Source organism: Microchirus variegatus (assembly GCF_963457635.1).
Source record: "Microchirus variegatus genome assembly, chromosome: 22".
In the NCBI taxonomy this organism is placed as follows: Eukaryota; Metazoa; Chordata; class Actinopteri; order Pleuronectiformes; family Soleidae; genus Microchirus; species Microchirus variegatus.
In genome coordinates, this window is record NC_139823.1 from 9,432,578 (window position 1) to 9,453,843 (window position 21,266).

Below are 21,266 nucleotides of genomic sequence, written 5' to 3' on the forward strand. Positions count from 1 at the left end.
TGCTGCTGCTGCTGCTGCTGCTGCAGCTTTGCTAATGGACTGCTCACACTATGCCTGCTTGTTGTTTTGACATGTTGCAATCACAATGTGGCTACGGTTTGTTTTGCAAGGGAATCTTGCATCTTTCGCTGGAACGAAAGCTTTGCTTACTCTAGTGGTGTGAACGTGTGACTATACAGTTTATACTTCTTTTTTTGAGTGAATGAGTGTGAAGGTTCAACATATCCTTTGGCTTTTTAACCTTCTTTTCACTTCCTCTCTTTTTGCGTCTATATTTTCTTCTCGCTAGTCTAAAAACGTGCAAACTCACTGTAAACAAGATTTACTATAAATACACACAGATCGCTCCATTTTTGCCTGACCACTGCAGCTCTGTGCTGCCTAATTTATGGCTGAGGCTTATTACAAGATGTATTTGCTCTCTCCTCTAATAAGGACATAGATTACAGGCAACCCCACATTCACTATCTGCTCGCAGCCGATTGCATTGGCCTCCCTGTGTGTTAGCTTATATCTTTTTAAGCGTCAGCACCTGGCTATTTACATTCATCCGCTAAGCTTTAAAATAAATTATAATCGATCTTGGGGCGTGACGAAAAGGGCGGTCCGGCTGCAAAATGAAATGGAATGCAAGGTGACAAGGACAACGTGATCACAAGCGGCTCCTCTCTGGGTGAGCGCATGCAATAAATAAATAATAAAGCTGGGTAACGTTGATGTCTAATACATATGTGATCTGACATGTACCCGGGCGTTTTCAATTTAAATCTGAGCTTCTGTCTCTCTGCCCAATAGGAACTTTTGGTTTTGGATACAAGAACTACAAAATTCAACTTTCACAGCATACGTACACAGACGTATCCCCACCAAATCCCCCCCCCTTGTTCGAACGACGAGGCGAACGAAGCAACACATTTACACAGGTGGAACTATTGATTGAGTGCATATCATGGCAGAGGCAGCACAAAAATCGAAGAGGGTTAAGGAGAGTGATAGAATAAGAGGCCGGACGAGGGAGAAGTATTGGTCCTCGCTGGCGTTTGGCGTCGAGGGGTACTCGACCGAGGGCGACCTGGGTTCTGTTAGTGTTGGACTAGTGAGTGTAGATTGTTTGCTCGTCATCTATATCTAGTGCGTTTGAGCTTGTGCTGTGTGTCAGGCCAGGTTGAAAACAAACACAAGGTAGGCGAACTAAAGCACGCTCATACTTATGCCGCTTTTTCAGGGCTTTAGATGTATTTTTTTATATCTTTGTATCTTGTTTGTACTTTTCAAAACCAGGCAAAACATACACAAAGGAACTGTATTAAGAAATATATATATAAAGACATTTAAAGCTTTTTTCAAAATATTAGGCTTCAATTGCTGGAATATATCTAACAGAGAACAAAACCTTAATTGAGTAATTTGTTGTAGCTTGTAGCTGAAAAAAAACCCTCAACAACCTTAAAATCCCATCGTAAACTCTAGATTTTGTAAACAAAGGCCAGCGTGGTTGCTAAACTGGCAACACTGAAAACAGCTGCAAAATGGTAATCCTGGTAATCTGAAAAAGACCTTGGTCGCCAGTGGGAAGGTTTTTCCCCCCGGTAATTTAGGTGGAAACGCATTGAGGTTTTTCAAAATCCCGGGTAAATTCGAAAAGTTCCTGCGGTAGAAAAGGAAATAGATTTTTTTTTTTGTGGTGGATGTAAGGCCAAGCTGCTCTCACTGCACTTTCACTGTAATGACTTTAGACACTGTGATGGGCTTCTGTATATGTATATTCTCTTCTGAAAGACACCTTCCTGAAATCAGTTTTTCCCTTTACCCTTATCTTGAATCTTGAGCTTTGTTGTATGTGTTAGAGAAATGCTGCGGCAGTATGTATAAGCACTATTTTAAGTTGCAGACAAGTGACATTGCAGTCTCTCCCGTTCTCTTCCCTGTCCAGTGACCATGTAGATGAGTGTGGCATTCCTGAAAAGGTTGTGTTTTCTGTCCCACTTGTGGGTCCAAAACAACTTTTTTTTACCTGAGTTGTGCATTCGTTGAGTTTGGTTTTGCCAATGTATCTTCTTCATTGCATTATGCAGAATACGAAAAAAATGCCAGATATTCTATGTGCTTTTCAGGGAAGGAAAACAGCTTCAGAAATAATAGGGTTTCCCAAAAACAACTTTACTACTGCATTCGTTAGAAATACTGGATCAATGGATACCCATTATGTCAATCAATATGGCTGTATTGTTATTATTTTTCTTTACTCTCTGTGCTGATGCTATAGAGACTGCTGTGCTCTCTCCTGCCTGCTGAGCTGTCTGCTCCCACATTGCAGGGATAATCTGTTAATAGCCACCCACTGCAGAATCAGCACACACAAATAAATGTATGTTATTGAAAGCACACACACACAGTAAACAAAGGGATACACATGCACGCACGTCTGTCTGTCTTCCACTTGTGGAAAGCGCCGCGTCCACGACCCTGCTGAGAAATCATTTCCCGAGCAAGTGAGCGAGGCAATTCCATCACAGTGTTGAAGGGAAAAAATGCTTTTTTTTTTTTTTTATTTAATGGGGAAAAATGGGAGGCAGGGGAAGAGTTAGCAGTAGCAGCCAGGATAATTGATGACAACTGTTTGGGTATGAGATTAAGATTCATGGATACGACCACACATGGGGGCTGAAAAGTGTTATGAGCTGGAGGCATGAAGGATATGAGGCAACACTTTTGAATGGCCTGCTGACTTAATTGATAGAGTGTCCTCGCAGATATGGCATAGAAAAGACAAACCATCAGAACAGATTTCACTCACTCCTATGGAGGTTAGAATAGTGTCCAGCGACAGCGAGGCAGAGAATGGGATGGAAATGGAGGGGGGGGGGGGGGGAACAAAGTGGTGGAAGCCCGGAGGCAAGAGAAGCAGGTGAGCGTGTGGAAGGTCAGAGATTCTAATCCCATACGGGCTTGAAAAAGGCTTGTATAGTTGGAGAGTAACAATGTCCCACTCCTCAACAACTGTCCTTGTGGAGCCTCTCTGCAGTTTGTGTGACACATAGTGTGTTCAGTGGCCAAAAGTAGAGGATGTTGTGTGGAGTGGATTTTACTAAACTTTTGATGCTCATTGACGATAAATAGCGCCGAAAGAGAGCAGCTAACACATGACATCACGAGTCCCCTTTTTAACAAGCAATTTTCAGGCTTCACCCTTGGTAAATCTCTGACCTACTGACGTGATTGTGCGTTATACTGTAGGGGGAACGAGGTTGTTTCAAGAAGGAAGTCATGCACAAAATTGTGAATGAAAAAAAATCAAATTGAGGGGGAGACTTCAAAATTGGGGTCAAAACTGGCAGGAGACAAAAAAAAGAGAGACGGGTAGAAGGAAATGTTAATGGTCTTAAGCCCATGTGAAATATTTTAGCATAAATGAGTCTGTGCTATTTATATTTCCATAGACTTTCTTAGAAGAAATTACACAATTTGTTCGAGCTCTGACCTCTGGGCTTTGCTCTTTAACATTTTCTTCTCACCTTTTCTTTTTTTCGTGCGACGTGATGTTGCTTTATAAAAATATAAATCACTGAATAAACCGTGGCTGGCAGTGCCTGAAAAACGATGTTGTGTAAACCTATAGGCAAATCCACTCTCCTCTCATCTGCAGAATAATGACATAAACAGTATTGGATAGTTCCATACTTCATTGGGAAATATTGGTATAATTTTAAAAACCGCGTCTGCTGCCCAGCCTTAGTTCACGGTAAACACAATCTAAACAGCATGTGATGTGTGTTTTCTGTGTACTCGACTGATCACACCCTGAGGTCCACTAAAGTTTGTCAACCTGTTAACAAAAAACGGAAAAAAGCTCAACGCCACTGCAGAGATGCACGTGCACACAAGTTTAGTTTTCTCTCCCTTTCACACACACACACCACTCACACTGTCACACACACATTTGCACCACTTTAAGACGTGAGCGGTTAATCTGACCCCATTGCTCAGCCTGTCTGCTGCCTCGCTTTAGCAGACTATGGGGATTTGAGTAACCTCAGGGGTTTACTGTTTCTGCCATTAGCACACAAATAGCCCTGTTAGCAACAAGTCTCTGAGTAAGCAAATCCACAGAGAAAAAAAACTCAATGAAACCTCTCTGATATAATATAGTAATCACATATACAGCGTCAAATGTGCAGATATACACACGCTTGACTTGGTCTTAGGTCGCTTGTTTTTTTTCACACACATACAATTGCACTCCACCCACTTACTTATTAATGGAGGCTCTGGGAAACAAGTGTGAAGGTGCTTTCAGTGCTATTTACTTTTGAAATGCACCATAAATTGCATGCATCTTATTGTCAGCATCTCTCTGAACCTGTTTCATTTTGCCCTCCAGTGGTTGATGCATAATTGGAATAATGGCGGGATATCAGCAGCTGGTGGTCATGCGCTCATGCTCAGAGACAATGTCCTGAGTTAATTGCTGTGTGTTGTATTTTATACAATATTTGTAAGGTACTTCATTTCTACCTCTGTACAACTGAGTCATTGATATTTTGTCACAACCACCTTGAAGGTAAAAGGTGAACTGATTTGACCAGGGTCCGATCACAGGACCCAGTTTATGCTCAATAAATAAATAAGCATCTATTAATTTCCCATCAAAGCAAACACAACCAGATCTTCCACAGCAAACCAGTTCATTTTTAAAAGCATCTTAATTCTCAGAGATGTGGATCATCCTCATCAGGACCAGACTATGATGCCTGCTGGTTGTAAATATTGCAGATAGTCAGTTACACTCCTTTAAGGAGCATATACGCTCAATTCTTATCTCTGGATTTTATAGCATGAAGAGACTCGGAGTATATCTACTCCCCCCCCTGATAAGATGCAAGTCCATGGCAGAGTATTGCCCCCTACATGCCCCCTGCTGCCTCCTTTCATGCCGAGTGCTAAGCAGAGAGGACGCAGATACCATTTTTCATGTCTTTGATATGAAGCAGCCAGTGTTTAAACCACCAACCTCCCACTCCAGAGGTGACCACTCTAACAAGGTCCTAACAATGTTTGTGTTTGTAGCAGAAACGTGTCTTAAAGAGGTGAGAAAAGCACACATAAATACACATACACACTTTTTCCTACTACTCTGTGCGAGGTCTAAAAGGCTTTTCACTCGATCTGTTGTCGGCTGCACATTTTTATTGACCGGAGACAAGTTTAGATACAGAAGTGGTGAGAGATATTAAATGGTCAGGTTGCAGCCTTCATACTTGTACTAGCTGTTGAACTTCGTGTATTCTCAGGCACCACCTGGGCATCTGGGTTTTAAAGGAAGAAAAATGTGGTCATTTGTACCTTTTAAAGGCAACAGCAACTGCGAGGAACACTGGCAACAAACACACACAGAGAAGAGTAAGAATATAACATGCATCACTGTTATTAGTGTCAGTACCACAGCCCGAAAACACCCAGTATATATCAGATTGTGACCTAGTCTTCACCGATCCTTACCAACTGAATCTCTAATTTTCATTTTATAATGAGGAAGGAAAAAAAAAATCTGATTCCACTTGCATCTTGTTTGCTAGCTGTTTATTGCTGGGCAGATAGCTCTTTTTTTTTTCCTGAGCTTGATTTGCAAAAAAAAATAATGGGCCCTTTGCACATCAGCCATTTTGACAGGTCATGGTAGGAAAAATCACAAGTGTAATCATCAAATGAATGATGGCTGAGGTCCATTTAGCTTCTGCGCATGCCGGTTCACTGTGAAACTGTTCTAATTTGCATGAACTGAACAGCGCCGTCGTTAATATGATGTGTAGCACCCATGCTTTTTTTTCTGCTAAAATGTGTCAAAAATGGCTGCTGAGCAAAAGTCTGCACGAGAAGGAGGCAAATGATAACTGTGAGACTCAGCGGTACGGTAAAGGCGCAGCTCGCAACCATGCAAGCGACTTTTAATATAAGCTGCATGCAATCAGCTTCTATAAATACAGTGGCGGCTGTAGGCCATTGTCAGTGGGAAAACTCTGTGTGGACCCGCAAGGGCGTGAATTCTAATTTATGACGGAACATATGGAGACAGCAACAGCATTGTTTGGTAGGTGACCAGCTCAGAGGATAGCGAGGGGGGTTAGCATTACTGGACCGTGGCATCATCACGAACGCTCATCTGGTTATTGTTTCTGATGCATATTAAGCCGCTCAGCAGATGGACAATAATCTCTGCAATGATCACCATGATGAAGCAGTGGCTTGTAACTCACACTTAACCACCAAAGCTCATTTGAGGGACATTAGGGCGACAAAGGACATCTCTGGCTTCAGATTGTGACAGACAGATGTGTGCCGGACAGAAAATTATCTACGTGTACGAGTCGGTGTTTCAGTTTTAACTTCAACACGGTCCTCCTGTTTACTCAAGCCACGTTTTGCCAAGCTCGGCTATTGACAGTGTTTACTTACGGAAGTGACATTTGCAACTTTATTTGATTCAGTCAGTGACTGCATGGCTATTGGGATGACCTTTTGTTGGCTTCCCTCTGCAGGAACCTATAAACATCAGAGACTTGCCAGCTTTATAGGCATTCAATAATTGCACGAGGCACCGTTGATGAAGTACACAACGTACGAAATGAACGGGGGCAAAGGAACAGACACCACAGCAGTGCAGTGCCTATGTAATCCATCCATCCGTCCATCCATTTGATTGCCATGAATATTCATTGTCTATGCCCCAATAGTTTTGAAAGGATAGAACAAGGGTAATCACAAGTTCATTATGTAAAAGAAGTACAGAAAAAAAAAAATCATTGGTAGATTTCCCTTCAGACTGTAAATTTTCACCCGTTGGTTCATAATATTTTCATTAATTATGTGTATCGAAAAAATCCTCATTCATTAATCCATCGATTCTCCAAATGTATGTCAATTTACTCACACAGCCAAGTAGCCTACATCACGTAAAGACACTATAGCAAGGCTATTCAACTTAAGGCCCGGGGGCCAGAACCGGCTCTTCAAGCAATTTGGGCCGGCCCACGGCCCATTAACCCCATAAATAATGAATGTATTATTAAAAAGCCTATTTCTGGCACTTTGCAACACTTTGCGTCCCTTTTTGGCAAATACAAGTACAGCTGTAATTGTAGGGCAGCCTATGTATGTACCAGAATATTTTGCACTTAGAGCCAACTGTAGCAAATGTACCTGAATATTATTGGTACTGTTACTTATATTTCTTTTTGTGGCCATTGCACCTTAATGTTGTTTATATTGTTACCTCTAATTTTGTAAGAGCCTATTGGTGGTACTGTAACTGTAACCGTTTTGCACTATATTGCAAATTGCATTGTACCTGAATGTTGGTTGGTTACTTACCTTTTTTGCACAAAACTAATGGCGATTTCAATAAATAAGTGCTATAACACAAAATAGTAGTACAGCAGTTGACTGGACAGCCTTCCGAAAAGCTGGCCCTCTGGAAATTTTAGTTGAATAGCCCTGCACTATAGTCATGCATTTCTAGATTCACTATACATATGTGAATACAGTAGTGAATGTCATTGGTGTTTAAAGTGTAGAAAGGAGGGAAATCCATCAAACATGTAATATAAATTCACTTCAGCCACAAGTTTTACACAACATAAAGATTGAGCTTCTCTTGCAAGCTATTCCCGTATCACATGCACTGTGCTAAACAGTTGACAACACAGTGTCTTATAGCATGTTCTTCTGTGTAGGTAGGTCACACTGATATGAAGAGCAGACACTGCACTTTATAAAACCTTTATTGTGATATATAGGCTCAGATGAAACATATCGAGCGTAATGGATTCCATTGTGCAGCAAGAGGGAGAAAATACATCCCGAGGGGCTTTTATTTACACCTAGCCTACATTCATGCGCGCAAACACACAGACGTATCACTAGTAGGATAATAGTGCCAAACATTCAACACTTCACACTTCCTCTATATGCACTCCACACGGCACAGATGGTTTTGTTGTGGTTCACTTGGCACCATCGCAGTCTCATGCGGCGCTATAGGAATTCAGAGTTTTATTATAAATCACACACGGGGAAACAACATACAGACTTCACACTGCACCAGGCACTTTCCGAAAGTCTGTGGGCTCACTGAAGGCATGCTTGGGGAACCAAATAGGTATAAAAAAAATTTAACTACACATCACATGCCACGATGGCCTTTTGCTCTGATCTCAGCACCCTGCCTCAAGGGTGCAATAATAGTTTATTACACCTATCCTCACTTTATGAGCCCCTCTACCATCCATCCCGGTTCCCTCAAGCCCACGCTAACTGTTATTGAAAACACCCTGGTCTGTCATATATCATTCCTGAGCAGCACGTTATGCTATGTTCAGTCTAGCTAATCACCAACAGCCATACAAGTATTGCCTAGGTCGCATTGGAATAATTTCCACTTATCTCATATCTACTTAGATGTGGAAGTGTTTGGACACAATCCCATTTGTCTCTTCAGCCCGTATTGCCTTGAGGCGGAACTCTCCTTCTATGTATCTGTGGTGTAACGACAGAAGGTAATAGGAAAAGGAATTGAACGATTTTGCCACCAAGTACCTGTGCGAAAGAAAAAAGATGGGTAAATGAGTTTGGCCTAGTTTATAGGTTGCCGAAAGTGCAAACACTTAGAATGAACTGAGGAAATTATAAGGTTTAAAAAGGAAACGCAAGTATAGGGTAGGGTCTGCACAAAACACTGAATTAAAATGAAAAGTGTCATTAAAGGCCTTTCAGTGTGACGGTGTTCAGAGAGAGGTAACTGTTCATGGGAGACATTGTGACAAGTCCCTGTTACACTGTTGGCTCTCTGGTCATTATGAGGGTGCAGGTGGGAGAAGCCAAACTACAATGGCAATACAGATTAAACTAAATTACACTATAGTACTGCAAAGGTGCAAATGTTCATATTCCTATTTGTATTTGAATTATTCCAAAATTTGCATGGCCCGAAGTGTCACAAAAAGCAGAAGCGGACACAGAAAAGAAGAGAAGCTAAAAATATCTTTAATTCCAATTTAATTTGTGAATTTTAGTTACATGTTTCCACATTTCACTTTGAGACATTCTTGTATGCAGTATTAATTCGTGCTTCAACATATTTTCAATAATTTTTCTTTCATCACAGGTGATGTGCTAATTGTTTAAAGGTGCATTATGTAATAAATCTAAAGCAACCATAAAACCAAAAAATTGCCATAAAATCCTCCTAATATGTCACAGAGACGCAGGAATAATGTTCATATAACCAACCGAACTCACCAACAACAACAGTACAGCCAAAATATTTGCATTAAAGAAATTTTTTTTGCAGACTGCAAGTCATGTTTATGTTTTGAAATCATTTTTGGGCAAGTGGCGCCACCTACCGCCGTTTACCAATCATTGCAGTCAGTAGAGTCTCAGCTGCCAAGCAACCACGGGTTGCCAGTTACGTCTGCGCTACAGTGGCGGAGGAAACGAAACCTTAAAAGACCTCAATATTTTGAATTTGACTGTAGTAACCGTTTTTGGCCACATTCTTACATATGGCGCCTTTAAATATTTTGATAGCACTGTAAGAAGCAAAATACTAATTAGAGAATTTATAGATAAGCAAATTCATTTGGAAAGAAACAATACAAAGGGCAAAACAGACAAACATACAGTAAAAATAATTCAAAACAAATCATGACCATACATCTGGTGAGGCTGCAGCACAGGATCATTATCAAGTACTGTGTCACTTTTTGGACTATTTGTATGCACAGCCTGCAAAGTACTTGACTGGAATGTATTGGGTTCATTTGCTTTGGAACACACTGTATATGAAGAAAAAGTGATGAGCCCCAGGCAATCTTGAGTTGGCGCCTAATCTTTGTAATTGCCACAAAGGCCGATGCTTCATGTAACACCAGGCAGCTGCAGCTGATTGGGTGTGTGGTTCGTGTCATCATGGGGGGTAAGAGGTTTGTGATGGGTGGAAAATAACACACGATTTAATCACTTGTCAAGTGAACAGCCCACCAGGCTGCTAAAGAGCTTTCATCTGACCTGAGGTTCCTGAGGGTCACGTGACATTCGGGTCGGATGCAATGAGGTCCATTGGCTCTGTAGCCTTACATGACAATGGGCAGTTAAGCAGGTGTCTGTGGACCGTGCACAGTGCATTCTCTGAATTGTGTTGCTGCACAGTGTTTTTGACACACTGAAACACGAGCCAACATTTTTCTTTTCTCGGATCAAATTATTGAGAAATAGGATCACGGTGACCTACACTGTGGCATTCATGGTCAGCGCTCAAGCTGTTTTTAATGCAAAACTGTTGACCCTGTTAGTCTTTGAAACTGGCGGCGCTTAATCATGTGTGTGACTGTCTCACTCTCAGCCGCAGTATATGCAATACAGCTTTTATTCACGCCGTCTCTGTTTCTTACCCTTCCTAGTATGCGCTGGTACGGAGAACAAACTGAGCACACTGTCGGACCTGGAGCAGCAGTATCGAACCCTGAGGAAATACTACGAGAACTGTGAAGTCGTAATGGGCAACCTTGAGATCACGAGCATCGACCGCAGTCGGGACCTCACCTTTCTCAGGGTAAGAACTAAATGGGTGAAAAGTTTGGTGTGGATTAAGTTTGAGGAATATATTTTTCTTATGAGTTCTCTTGTTAATTACTGATTGCGCACTGAGATTCTTTGAGACGTGACGTTTGTCCAGTGCAGTTTGGACTTACTTAAAGGGACACTGTGTAGTATTTATGGGTTTATATAACCCAAAATCCACTTTTTTTATACATATTATGTGCTCCTGCATTGTCTAGTCGCTGTATAATAGTTTTTGTTTCATTTTCGTAGTGTTTCAAAAAGTCATGTAAAATAACATGGTCGCGGGCCGCGGTTGCATAGCCACTGTTAGCAGCGAGACGCCATGTTTCTACCGGAGCCTGTAAGGACAAACGCGAGAGAACAAATCAATCGTCGCTTTACTTGTAGCGGAAGTCCCGCCTCCACTCTCTCCGCTTCGTCTGCTACGGCCGCGGTAGCTCGCCCTCTCCCTCGCCTCACGAACCTCATCTGCTGACACGGAGAAAGACGACGAGGACGACATTTGACCAGCTGCGGATACCGTAGGGAAGGGAGGGGATGAGCAGAGGAGCAGTTCTTTGTTGTAAATTTCAGCCTCTCCTCTAGATGTCACTATAAACTACTTACTTTACCTTTAACCTTGTCGTGTGGACACAAGGATTTTGTACCTTACACAACCTTAGGTACAAAGCCTGTTACCAGTACTAGTTACTGTAATTTCTTCAATAGGTTTAGCGTTCATTATAAGATCAAGTTATAGTCCAGAATGGGGGTTCAGTTGTGGACTGTAATTGCTTCTCATTCAACCTTGTTACCTGGATAATGTGCACAGATATTCTCCATACTCACCAGCATCCGCACTAGATCACATCGCCAATGATAAGCTGAACAGATTTAGTTTAGTTACAGTATAAAGAGCGGTGATAAAAGGACAGTAATGTAGAGAAATTTGCCGGGTGAAGAATGTGTCTTGGTGAAATCAGAGACTGCTCTTGACCTTTGTTGGCCCCCCTCGCTTCTCAAGAGCTGCACCCTGGACTATGCTGGCTGCACTCTGCACAGTGAATGCCATCTGACTCCAATTGAATTTCATTGATTTCAGTCTATCTAGGGGGCTGAGGAGTTCCCCTGGTGTTACGCTACAATGCTGACTGTGTTAATAGGCAGGAATTGCTGTGAGAATGAAATGTGCCATAGAGAATTTTACAGAAAAGGCAGTCCCCACAACAAGGCAAGCTTAGTTTTTATATTTGTGTTTGTATGCGTTGCTCCTTGCAGTGATGATTTCACGTTAATATCGCCAGAAAAGATTGATTTCATCAGGTGAAACGAATAGGGTTGGACATCTTGTTGATTTAGTCTGCTCGGACAAAGAAAAAAAGAGAAAAGAAAATCAAGATCGATCAAGGCTGCAAAACAAAGCGCAGTCATTAAGTGTTCTACATTGTACACACAACAATACTGATGACACCACTCCCACAACCCACCCCACTCACCCCCCTGTCTCACAAATTAAAACCAAGATGATATTGAGTAAGAGGGAGCATTAGACTCCGGCTGAGGTAATATGCCCTGCAGACTTAGATTAAAATAGATGGTGTAGTAGAGGAGCGATGTATTTCTAAACTAAGTGCGATGGTTGTAACTACACAGAACCTGTTTGTATTTCGAGAACAACAACAACGATACTTGCACCGCGCTTCTGTTTATCGTTATTTGTATAAGCAATCTTGCACATAAGTGGTATTGGCAATTCGAGGTGAAAGGTTCTTTTCCGCCGCAATTTCCCTTTTAGCTGCACACCTCTACACACCAGTCATTTACAGAGTGGCTCCCTGTCGTGTGTCGGCTCGCTAGGTGCCTCCACCTCTCTGTGGCTGGCAATTAACATGGGTTAATTGAAGATGCTAATTAAGAACACAGGGTGCCAAACAGCAAGGGAGCAAGAGGGCAGGCCAATGTGTGTGTTTTTAGGGAATAATATTATTATTATGATAACGCACGTTAATAATATGTTTCCTTAGGGAAGAGAAGAAAAAAAATCACCTTGAAAAAGAGAAAAGGGAAAGGAGTGAAGAAAAGACTATTGTGTAGCAGCTTACCATACCAGCTGTCTCTACGCGGTGATTGAAAGTGATGCCTATGCATTGGCGCCGTCGTTTCGAGATAGCCAGGAGATTGATGGCTGCCTCCCCGAACCCCTCAAACAACCTCAGCAGTAAATAGAGTCCATCTTCCAAACTGCCTCGACGACCCATGAATCAATGCTTGCACAGTGATTAATAACAGCGTTTGTGCACTGAGGTTTATCCCTTCTCTCGCACGTTCGCATTCAAAACAAAACCCCCCACGCCAGTGAGCCTTACCATCAGTGTTTACATCGCCTGTGTTTTAAATCACTCTTAAATCCATATTCCCATTCCATCTGAATCTTATTATAAGCAGAACATGCATTTGCATCTTGAGTGCATGCAAATCAACAAAATGAAATGACAGGTTATCCTCGGCTCAACACAGTGTCTAGTGTGATGGCTTCTTTTAATCGAATGGGACACAGAGGATCGCAAAGATGCGCTTTAGCGTCTCTCTTTTCCCACCCTCATATCACTTTCTCGTCGACGCTCACAAACAGATCTGTGATTATGAAATATTAATTTTCCCCTCTCCTATCTTCCCAGTCTCAGAAGGAGCACACAGTCGCAGTCGGATCGTATATTGTTTGTCTTGTCATTCTAACCATTAGTAAACGTCAATCCTTCCAAATTGAAATATTAGATATTTTGAACAGACAGAACGAGAGATATTGGGGTAAGAATAATTGTTAGAATGTAACTTTATCAAGACTTTATGATCAGACTGTGTTACCAGCACACATTCAAATAAATAACCCGAACTTACTTTGTTATCGTTGTAACTTGCAACATTCATTCATTCATTCATTGTCTACTGCTTTATCCTCCACATAAGGGTCGTGGGGGCCAATCCCAGCTGACACGGGGCAAAATGCCAGTCCATTGCAGGGCCAACACACAGAGATGAAACAACCTATTTTACTCAAAATCACACCTACGATCAATTTAGAATACCCATGTGCTCCCATTGGGCATGCAAACTCCATATAGAAAGGCCCTCGGTCACAAAAAGGTCACAAAACTTTGCTTTACCAAACAGTGCTAGCCACTACTCCGCCAGTGTTGCCCCACTTGCACATGTGAATTTGTATTTGGTCATTTTTTTCCAACCACAAACTGCATGAAGTATTTAAGACAGATTACATTGAACTGCAGAGCCATTTGTATTTCATGATGCCCTGAAAGAAAGTAGGTGTTTTTAGTCGTTTGGCTCAGTTGCTGTGTAGTGGGGATGGTGGCCTGTCAACATGGCCCTAAATGACTCATAATGTTAAGTATTCACTTGACCCTGCACTTGTTTTCTGTACCATAGTTAGATATAACCACACTGACAATGGGGATGTGCAGAATCTCATTGAACGGTGAGCATTTTGGGCAAGCAAGGGAAAGCTAGAATGCAATATGTCTTATGTGAGCTGTTTCTCTCTACCGCATTGGTAACATTAACCTTAGGCAGAGATCAGATTTGTGTTATCCTACCGCATAGTCGCTACTACTACTATGGAGGGTTGAAAACACAATATGAGATCGTACTGCAAGGTCACCAACAACACAAAGTTTAAACGGAGGGAGATCCGTTTTTTTGGGGGTTTTTTTTTAAACCTGCAATAACCTGTTTTGAACCTTTGTGTGACAACAGAAACGACTTCTAAACACAGCAAGAGGGTTATCCATTTGAATCCCAGTTGATCTGAGGGTCTTTCTGCTTGGCGTTTGCCAATGTTCTCCTCGTGTGGAGACGCTAAACTGACTGTCGGTGTGAGTGTGAGAGAAAACCGACCATTCAGCCCTATATCAGGTGGGATTGACTCCAGCCCCCCACGACACTAATGTGGAGGATAAAGAAGTAGACAGTATTTTGCTGGAGAACATGTTGACAAACTGTTGCTGAGTTTTTCAGGACCTAGGGTACAAAAAAACTTGGTCGTGTTTATGATCAAGTAATGCGCCTATATGTCCATTGTTTTTTTCATCTCAGTTTTTTTAGTAACAGCCAAATCCTGAAGGTAATATGTTGCTCTTCAGCTGGTACAGTGATATGTGTTTACCAGCTGGCTGCTAACTTTGTCTGCCATTTGTTGTTAAGAAGTGGGCTTGTAGAGCTTCTTTTTTTTCCCTCCCTCCACTAAAAACAGCTGCCTGCCGCAACTGCAAATGACCCAATTACAGTCGTGAGTGCGAGTCAAAACACTAAGTTGTTAAACAACGAGCTGCAACTTATAATGGGGCTCAGAAATGGCCAAAGGGAACTGCAGATGTTGGTGGTGTTTGTAACGGTACTCTTTTGCATATTCACATTTTTTCCATGTTATTTGACACACGTGTAGTATTATCATAAAATGATTGATTCGTAGCCAATTTACAGACAAAATTAGGAACCCCAAAAAAGACACAACAGGAGCTTCATCACCCTTCAGACTTACCTCTTTTCCTCATTTTAGGAGGTACTTTAACTCTGTTGGTTAACCGCAAAAATGCAGGGAATATATCTGTTGGTTCGATGAACTGCTGCATATATTTAAGTTTATGTCTCATTTGGTAAAGCATAATTTCGCCTTGCCAGAGGGGGTGCATTGACCATCTGTGCCTGTGCAACAGAGTTATCAAATAGTTGCTGCCCAGAGTAACTAGCCGACTGCATATGTGTGTGTGTGTGTGTGTATGCGCTCATGTGACAAGGTCATAAATGTATGGCAAATCATTAGGGCCATGTTTCTTCTTTCGCCAGCTATTTTTTTTTTTTATTAGACATACTCTGCCTTTAAAACTTCCAGCCCAGCTTTACCCTGACAGACTGATTACTGCATCATAAAATGTTACACGAGTTGGCCTAACAAATTAACATTAAGATGCCACTGGATGTCTGTCAAATAGATGACAGGGAGATGAGATTTATCGTCATTATGAGATCAGTGAGATTCAGATGGTTTCATGCAGGTTTTTTTGAAGGCACGGTGTACCGTGCCGTGCCGTGCCGTGCCGCGCCGTGCCGTAACCAGACTGTCATCCGATCACACGACATTTGATTGTCATTATTCCAATTTTAAAACTTGAACATTAACGTTGTGGGATGATAGCATTTGGAAGCAGCGTATTTTGACACTTTTTGACTATCATTTTTGTCCCACAGGTGCCACCCGTGCCCCTCTCCATCTTCCTAATTTTTGATGCACCGTTAGATGAGTGCAGATAACGTTGCCCCCCTGCTCCTCGGCAAACTCCTTCAGTATTAATGAAGACTGATGAAGTGCTAGGGAGCCCCCTGTCTTTCAGCCCTGACCTAGATTGGATTGACAATTGCAATTAGCATCCCCTCAAGTCCATTTCCATCACTTTAATTTGACATGAAGAAGGACAGTGTGTGGTGGGAAATGAGACCGTTGAAAGACAGAAATCCTGAGGAGAAAGGTTAGGGAGGGAAATGGGGTGAAGAAGTTTAACCAGGAACTAGTTTGAATGGACCGCAGAGGAGAAGAAGAAGATAAAAGAAAATTAAACAGTCCCTAGAAACCTTTTACTCACTGATATCTGAAGTTATTTTCTGCAGCTTACTTTTTGAGTTTCTGCCCTCCTACTTTTAAATGAAAAGTGGCAACCAGGGGGAAGTTTTAAATCGACTCTGGCTGTGTAATATTTTTTTTGATTTGTCAATTTAGAAAAGGATTTTTGAAATTATTTTTTTTTTCTTACCTCCTCTAGAGACACATATTAACTCAAAATAAAATATTCCACAGAGTAACTTAAATGCACATGGAATTGAGTGACATCGTATGGTAGCTTGGGATCATGGTATAAATGATCCCCTCCTCTTTGATGAACACCTGATTTGATCTCCTTTGATTTATGGTTGTAAAGAAACGCCTTAATTCCATATCTCATATTTAAGAAACAGCTATATATGGCTTATAAATAGATGTTTCTTACAGATACATAAATATGCAAACATTATACTGCATTCCAATGCTGTTTTATGCCAGTACTCTCGCACGTATGTGTTGCATTAGCACCTGCTGTTGGGCCTGTTTGACACTTTCCTTTTTTGTGCAGAGTCATTCATGACCAATTTCATTGAAGGTGTTGATAACCGCACGCCTGCTGTGTTTGCCATTAATGTTTGCACTGTGACCGACAAACCAGCAGCAACGGGGGGAAAATTGCCTTGTCGTGTATAGCTCTGTTTGAAGCCTTAACGCATAAACTCGATTTGATTGGTCAGCGCCATTTTCTGGAATAATTTGATTGGTTTGGTGCTTTAGGTGCTGGTTGGATAGTTGAAAAGTTCTCCGCTTATGCTAAACTTAGTGAAGCTACGCAAAAGACCCATTACTTTAAAACAGGGGTCTCAAACTCAAATGACCTGGGCGCCAATGTGCATCTATTGTGGTCAAGAGGGGGCCGGCCTAGCCTAAAACAACTGTTTACAATATTGCATCATGATATCACACATAAACTTATAAATACAATTAGGATGCAAAATGAATGTATTAATATCAAAAACATATATTTATTTAAATTACATAAATAATAGTGTGGACAACTGTAATTAGATTTGTACCAGGAGCCATTTTGGCCACTGCCATTCATAATTATGACCAAATATCTTATTATTACTGTCATAAAAAATATTGCTAGCAAACATATATTATATTCTATCACCTCGCTGGCAGCTGTGCCTCAGCTACACACTGTGTTTAAAATACGGTGAGGTCGTGGGCCATTATAACATGATACTAAGTGGGGGGCTGCATGTAATGGATTGGGGGGCCACACCGCCAGTTTGAGACCCCTGCTTTAAAACATATCTCTACGTAGGTCACATGGAGTAGTTGTTAGTTCTGTTGCCTCAAAGCAATAAGATCCAGGGTTTGCGACACAGTCTGACCAATGGCATTTATGTGTAAAGTTTGCATGTTTTCCCTGTGTGAGTGTAGATTTTCCCTGGTCTCACTCATGCATAGATTAATTGAACACATGTGTGCATGAACTTGTACTTGTTTCCTCTATATACACTGACTTTGTCAGGACCTCTAGTCCTTCTGGGGACCAAATCTTGGTGAAACTGATGAAATTTAGGGCTCAATTTCAACCGTGCTTAGTTGAGGCATGAACTGGTTATGGTTTGGAGTAACACTTTTGATCCCATCTTTTGAAAATGATCTGAATTGATAGAGCACTGAAACAACAGTGATGAATAAGAGAGGTTAAAATTCTATTTAGCAGAGAGAAAATACAGGGGGAAAAAAAACAACTTTTCATGATGTGTTTGCTAAATCTTAAACTTTCTCTTTGCTCTGACCTCTGACCTTGTAGAAGGCAATAAGAGAAAATCAGCGAAAATTTGGCTCGTAGCTAACTGCCGGAAGCGTCTCTGCTTCCTTGTTTGGAGATGATTCTTGGAAGATCGCAACTGGTTCACAGAGGGCAGAAAACTGCTGCTGGTCTACCCACAGTATGTTGAAACTTTCAAAAAAGCACCCTGACTGTGTGTGTGTGTGTGTTATTACATAAAATTTACTGAAAAGGCAAAAAAAACCAAAAGCTTTTACAATTTCAGTAGCGTTATCCCCAACGATAGCCGTAACCAGTTAATGCCTAATGCAATTCTGAGCCCTAAACATAACCAGCTCCTCAGAAATGAGGTTCTGCCTCATTAGGACAAGGTTTTGGTCTCCATTAGGACTACTGGTCCTGACAAAGTCAGTGTTTATGTGAGAAAATGTCCCAAAGAGGTAACACACACAAGTACTCACATCAGAAGTGTAAGTGATGGGACTTCGTAAACAGAGCAGTGCCACGCTGAATGGAGAGGCAGTGGAGAGGAGAAGCGAAACCTCGCATCTGACAATAGCCCCAACCCTTTCAAATGCCACGTCTGCCTCTCTGTGACCTGTCAGAAAAGTGAATGATATAGACCAACTTCTCAGGGCAGAGGTTCAAAAGTCAATCTACACCCACAGGAATTGAGATGAGGGAGTCCTTTTGGTTTTGAAGCTCAAATGGGCACAGAGTACAATAGCTCAGGTGGATGCAGACTCCATCCTCCTCATTAACAACACTTTACCGATAACAGTATTGGAAATAGCCACCAGCTCTGCTAGTCCTCTCTTTCTTTATTTAGGTCTCCGCTCGTAATATATTTAATCTGGGGCAGTGAGCCTGTGCATAATAATACAAGACAGCCTAACTATGTTGTGCATCATCCTCAGTAGAAAAAAAAATAACTTTCATATTTCTACCTGGTTATTATCCTATTATTATTTAATTTTTTTTTCCCATCACATCAAGTGATTATTAATTAGAAAAAAAAAAACCTCACCACCCAGACTCGTGTCTTATAGCCCAACAGCAGGTAATGATATAAGAGTTTGTCATATTTTTAATTAGAATTATAATTAATTTTTATTTGCACACATGCCAATTTGTGATAGTGAATTTGACCTCTGCATTTAACCCCTCCTTTGTACACTCTAGGTGGGAAGTAGTGCACACACACACACAGTGGACAGCACTTATCTGCTCCCACGGAGCAATGAATGCTGGGTACCTTACCATAGACTGGAAAGTGAGTTGCGACTTTTATTTTGTAGCCTTTAAAGGTTCGTTGATATGCTGTACATCCCATGTGATTTGAAGGTTTACTAACATTTCAAATAATCATTTCAATGGACCACAGTGAATGATGTCTGATTGCCATTGAAACTATTCCCAATCACTCTGCTCGCCCTCTCTCATTCCTTTTCTTTCTTTTGCTCCTTTTCTCCCTGTCCCCATCTTTGTCTCCCTTCTTCCTTTTGTCAATATATATGGCTATATATGCCCCCCCCCCCCCCCCCCCACACACACACACACATGTGGGCACGCACACACACACACCTATCCTCCTCCTTTGGCTCTCCTTGTGCTAACTAGTCAGTGTTTGAATAAAAACTCATTAGGATTACATAGCCATTTAGCTAAGTGACACAGGGTATAATTGTACCATCCATCAATTGGTGTGTAATAACACACTCAGAGGAGCTAAATGTTGATTAGCCCTCAGCCAATTTCACCAGTGGGGTTTGGGAATAAATAGCCAGCAGATATTGGAGGGGGTTGAGAGGTTTTTTACGTGGCATGGGAGGGTGTCGCGGTCAGGGTTGCTGACCCGTGCGAGCCAAATTATCTTGGAAGGGATGAAAACAAAGTGCCAACGACAAGCAGAGTATCACTTTCTGTCCCTGGCTTCTGGCACTGTTTGCGTATATCAAGCACTGAACATACTGTAACAAGCAGGGTGGCCTGAGCAATACAGGGTGGTTTTACAAGCTTCTTATTTCTGAAAATGGCCATGCATCAAAGCATATACAAACAAATTACATTTAGTTTCACACTTTCATCAGCATTAACTGTTGCTTGAGTGGGGAAAATAGGAATTGAATAGAAAAGCCCGTCATTTTTTGGAAGAGCCTGATGGAAGAATATGTGTCTCTTTTCCATGCTTTAGTTATTTCAAAAAACTCTGAATTAAAAAAAAAAAGAAAAGTAATCAATCGATAAACCAGCCAACCAACCAGTTGATACATTATAGATACACCACTCTGCTAGTTTAATGTGTTATTTGGATTTTTGCACTTTTCTGTATGTGAATTTCTGTCAATCCAGTCATTACTTTTTTGGCTGGGTGCGGGCAGAAAGCTGAAAAAAAAAAAAACAGAAAAAAACGAAACACAGAGCTAACACTTTAATTGTTCCCACTATTTGTCAGCTGTGTCATTCAGGGAGGAACCACAAAAGAAACAGAAATGTCTATAAGAGCACAAGACACTAATGGGACAGAGGTGGCGAGGGAGGGAAGCCTTTTTTTTGTTCTATTCACAGTGGATCTGACTTTTTCCAAATAGATGAGAGAATAACTTAATTGCTCATTGAGATGATGACACTGTTTAATGCCGATAATATCCCATTGCCTGACAGTGTCATATTGCAGATAAAAGGACCGCAAAAGAGATGGGAAGAAGGGGGGAAACATAAAGAAACTGTGCAATAGACAGAGAATAAGAAAAGGGGGTCTCTTTTAGAATAATTGCCATGCTTTTAACCATGAAATGAACGCATTGTGTGCCAGCTCCACCCTTTTGCGAGCCATCATGTCTTTATCACTAATGGACCAGTGACTACCGCTGTAATTACATAGGCTTTTGTCTAGCTGTGTGCACAACTATCTGGGAAGTAAAAATTGGTCTGACATTTACGGCTCTTTCATTGACATCTGCGGTGCGTGAGCAAGATCGCCCCCCCCCCCAAAAAAAAAGAGAGATCAAAAAAGGGATGTGGCAATAAAAAGCCAGAGTGGGAAAGAAAAGTTGAACGGTAATGTAGTTGGGGAAACATCATTTCCCAGGTTGCTTGTAGAGTACGTCCAGATATTCCAGAAATAGCTGATCAGGGCTGATCCTAAACAAATATAATACCTTGTGATTGCACTTATTTATTTTTTATTTTGTTCAGGCATTAAATGCCTCTTAAAGTAGTTTTTTTTTTAACATTGTCTTGTTG

General features: G+C 41.4%; 1 protein-coding gene across 3 annotated transcripts in view; it reads left to right on the forward strand.

The window, feature by feature from the left end:
• erbb4b (erb-b2 receptor tyrosine kinase 4b) overlaps positions 1-21,266 on the forward strand; it is a gene marked incomplete at both ends in the record, with an annotated part of 268,165 nt that overhangs the window by 110,865 nt on the left and 136,034 nt on the right. For all 3 annotated transcript variants that reach the window (XM_083908815.1, XM_083908817.1, XM_083908816.1), the window contains one exon: positions 10,458-10,609. In XM_083908815.1, coding sequence (XP_083764941.1) covers positions 10,458-10,609 — 152 coding nt within the window. The remainder of the gene's footprint in view (positions 1-10,457; positions 10,610-21,266) is intronic.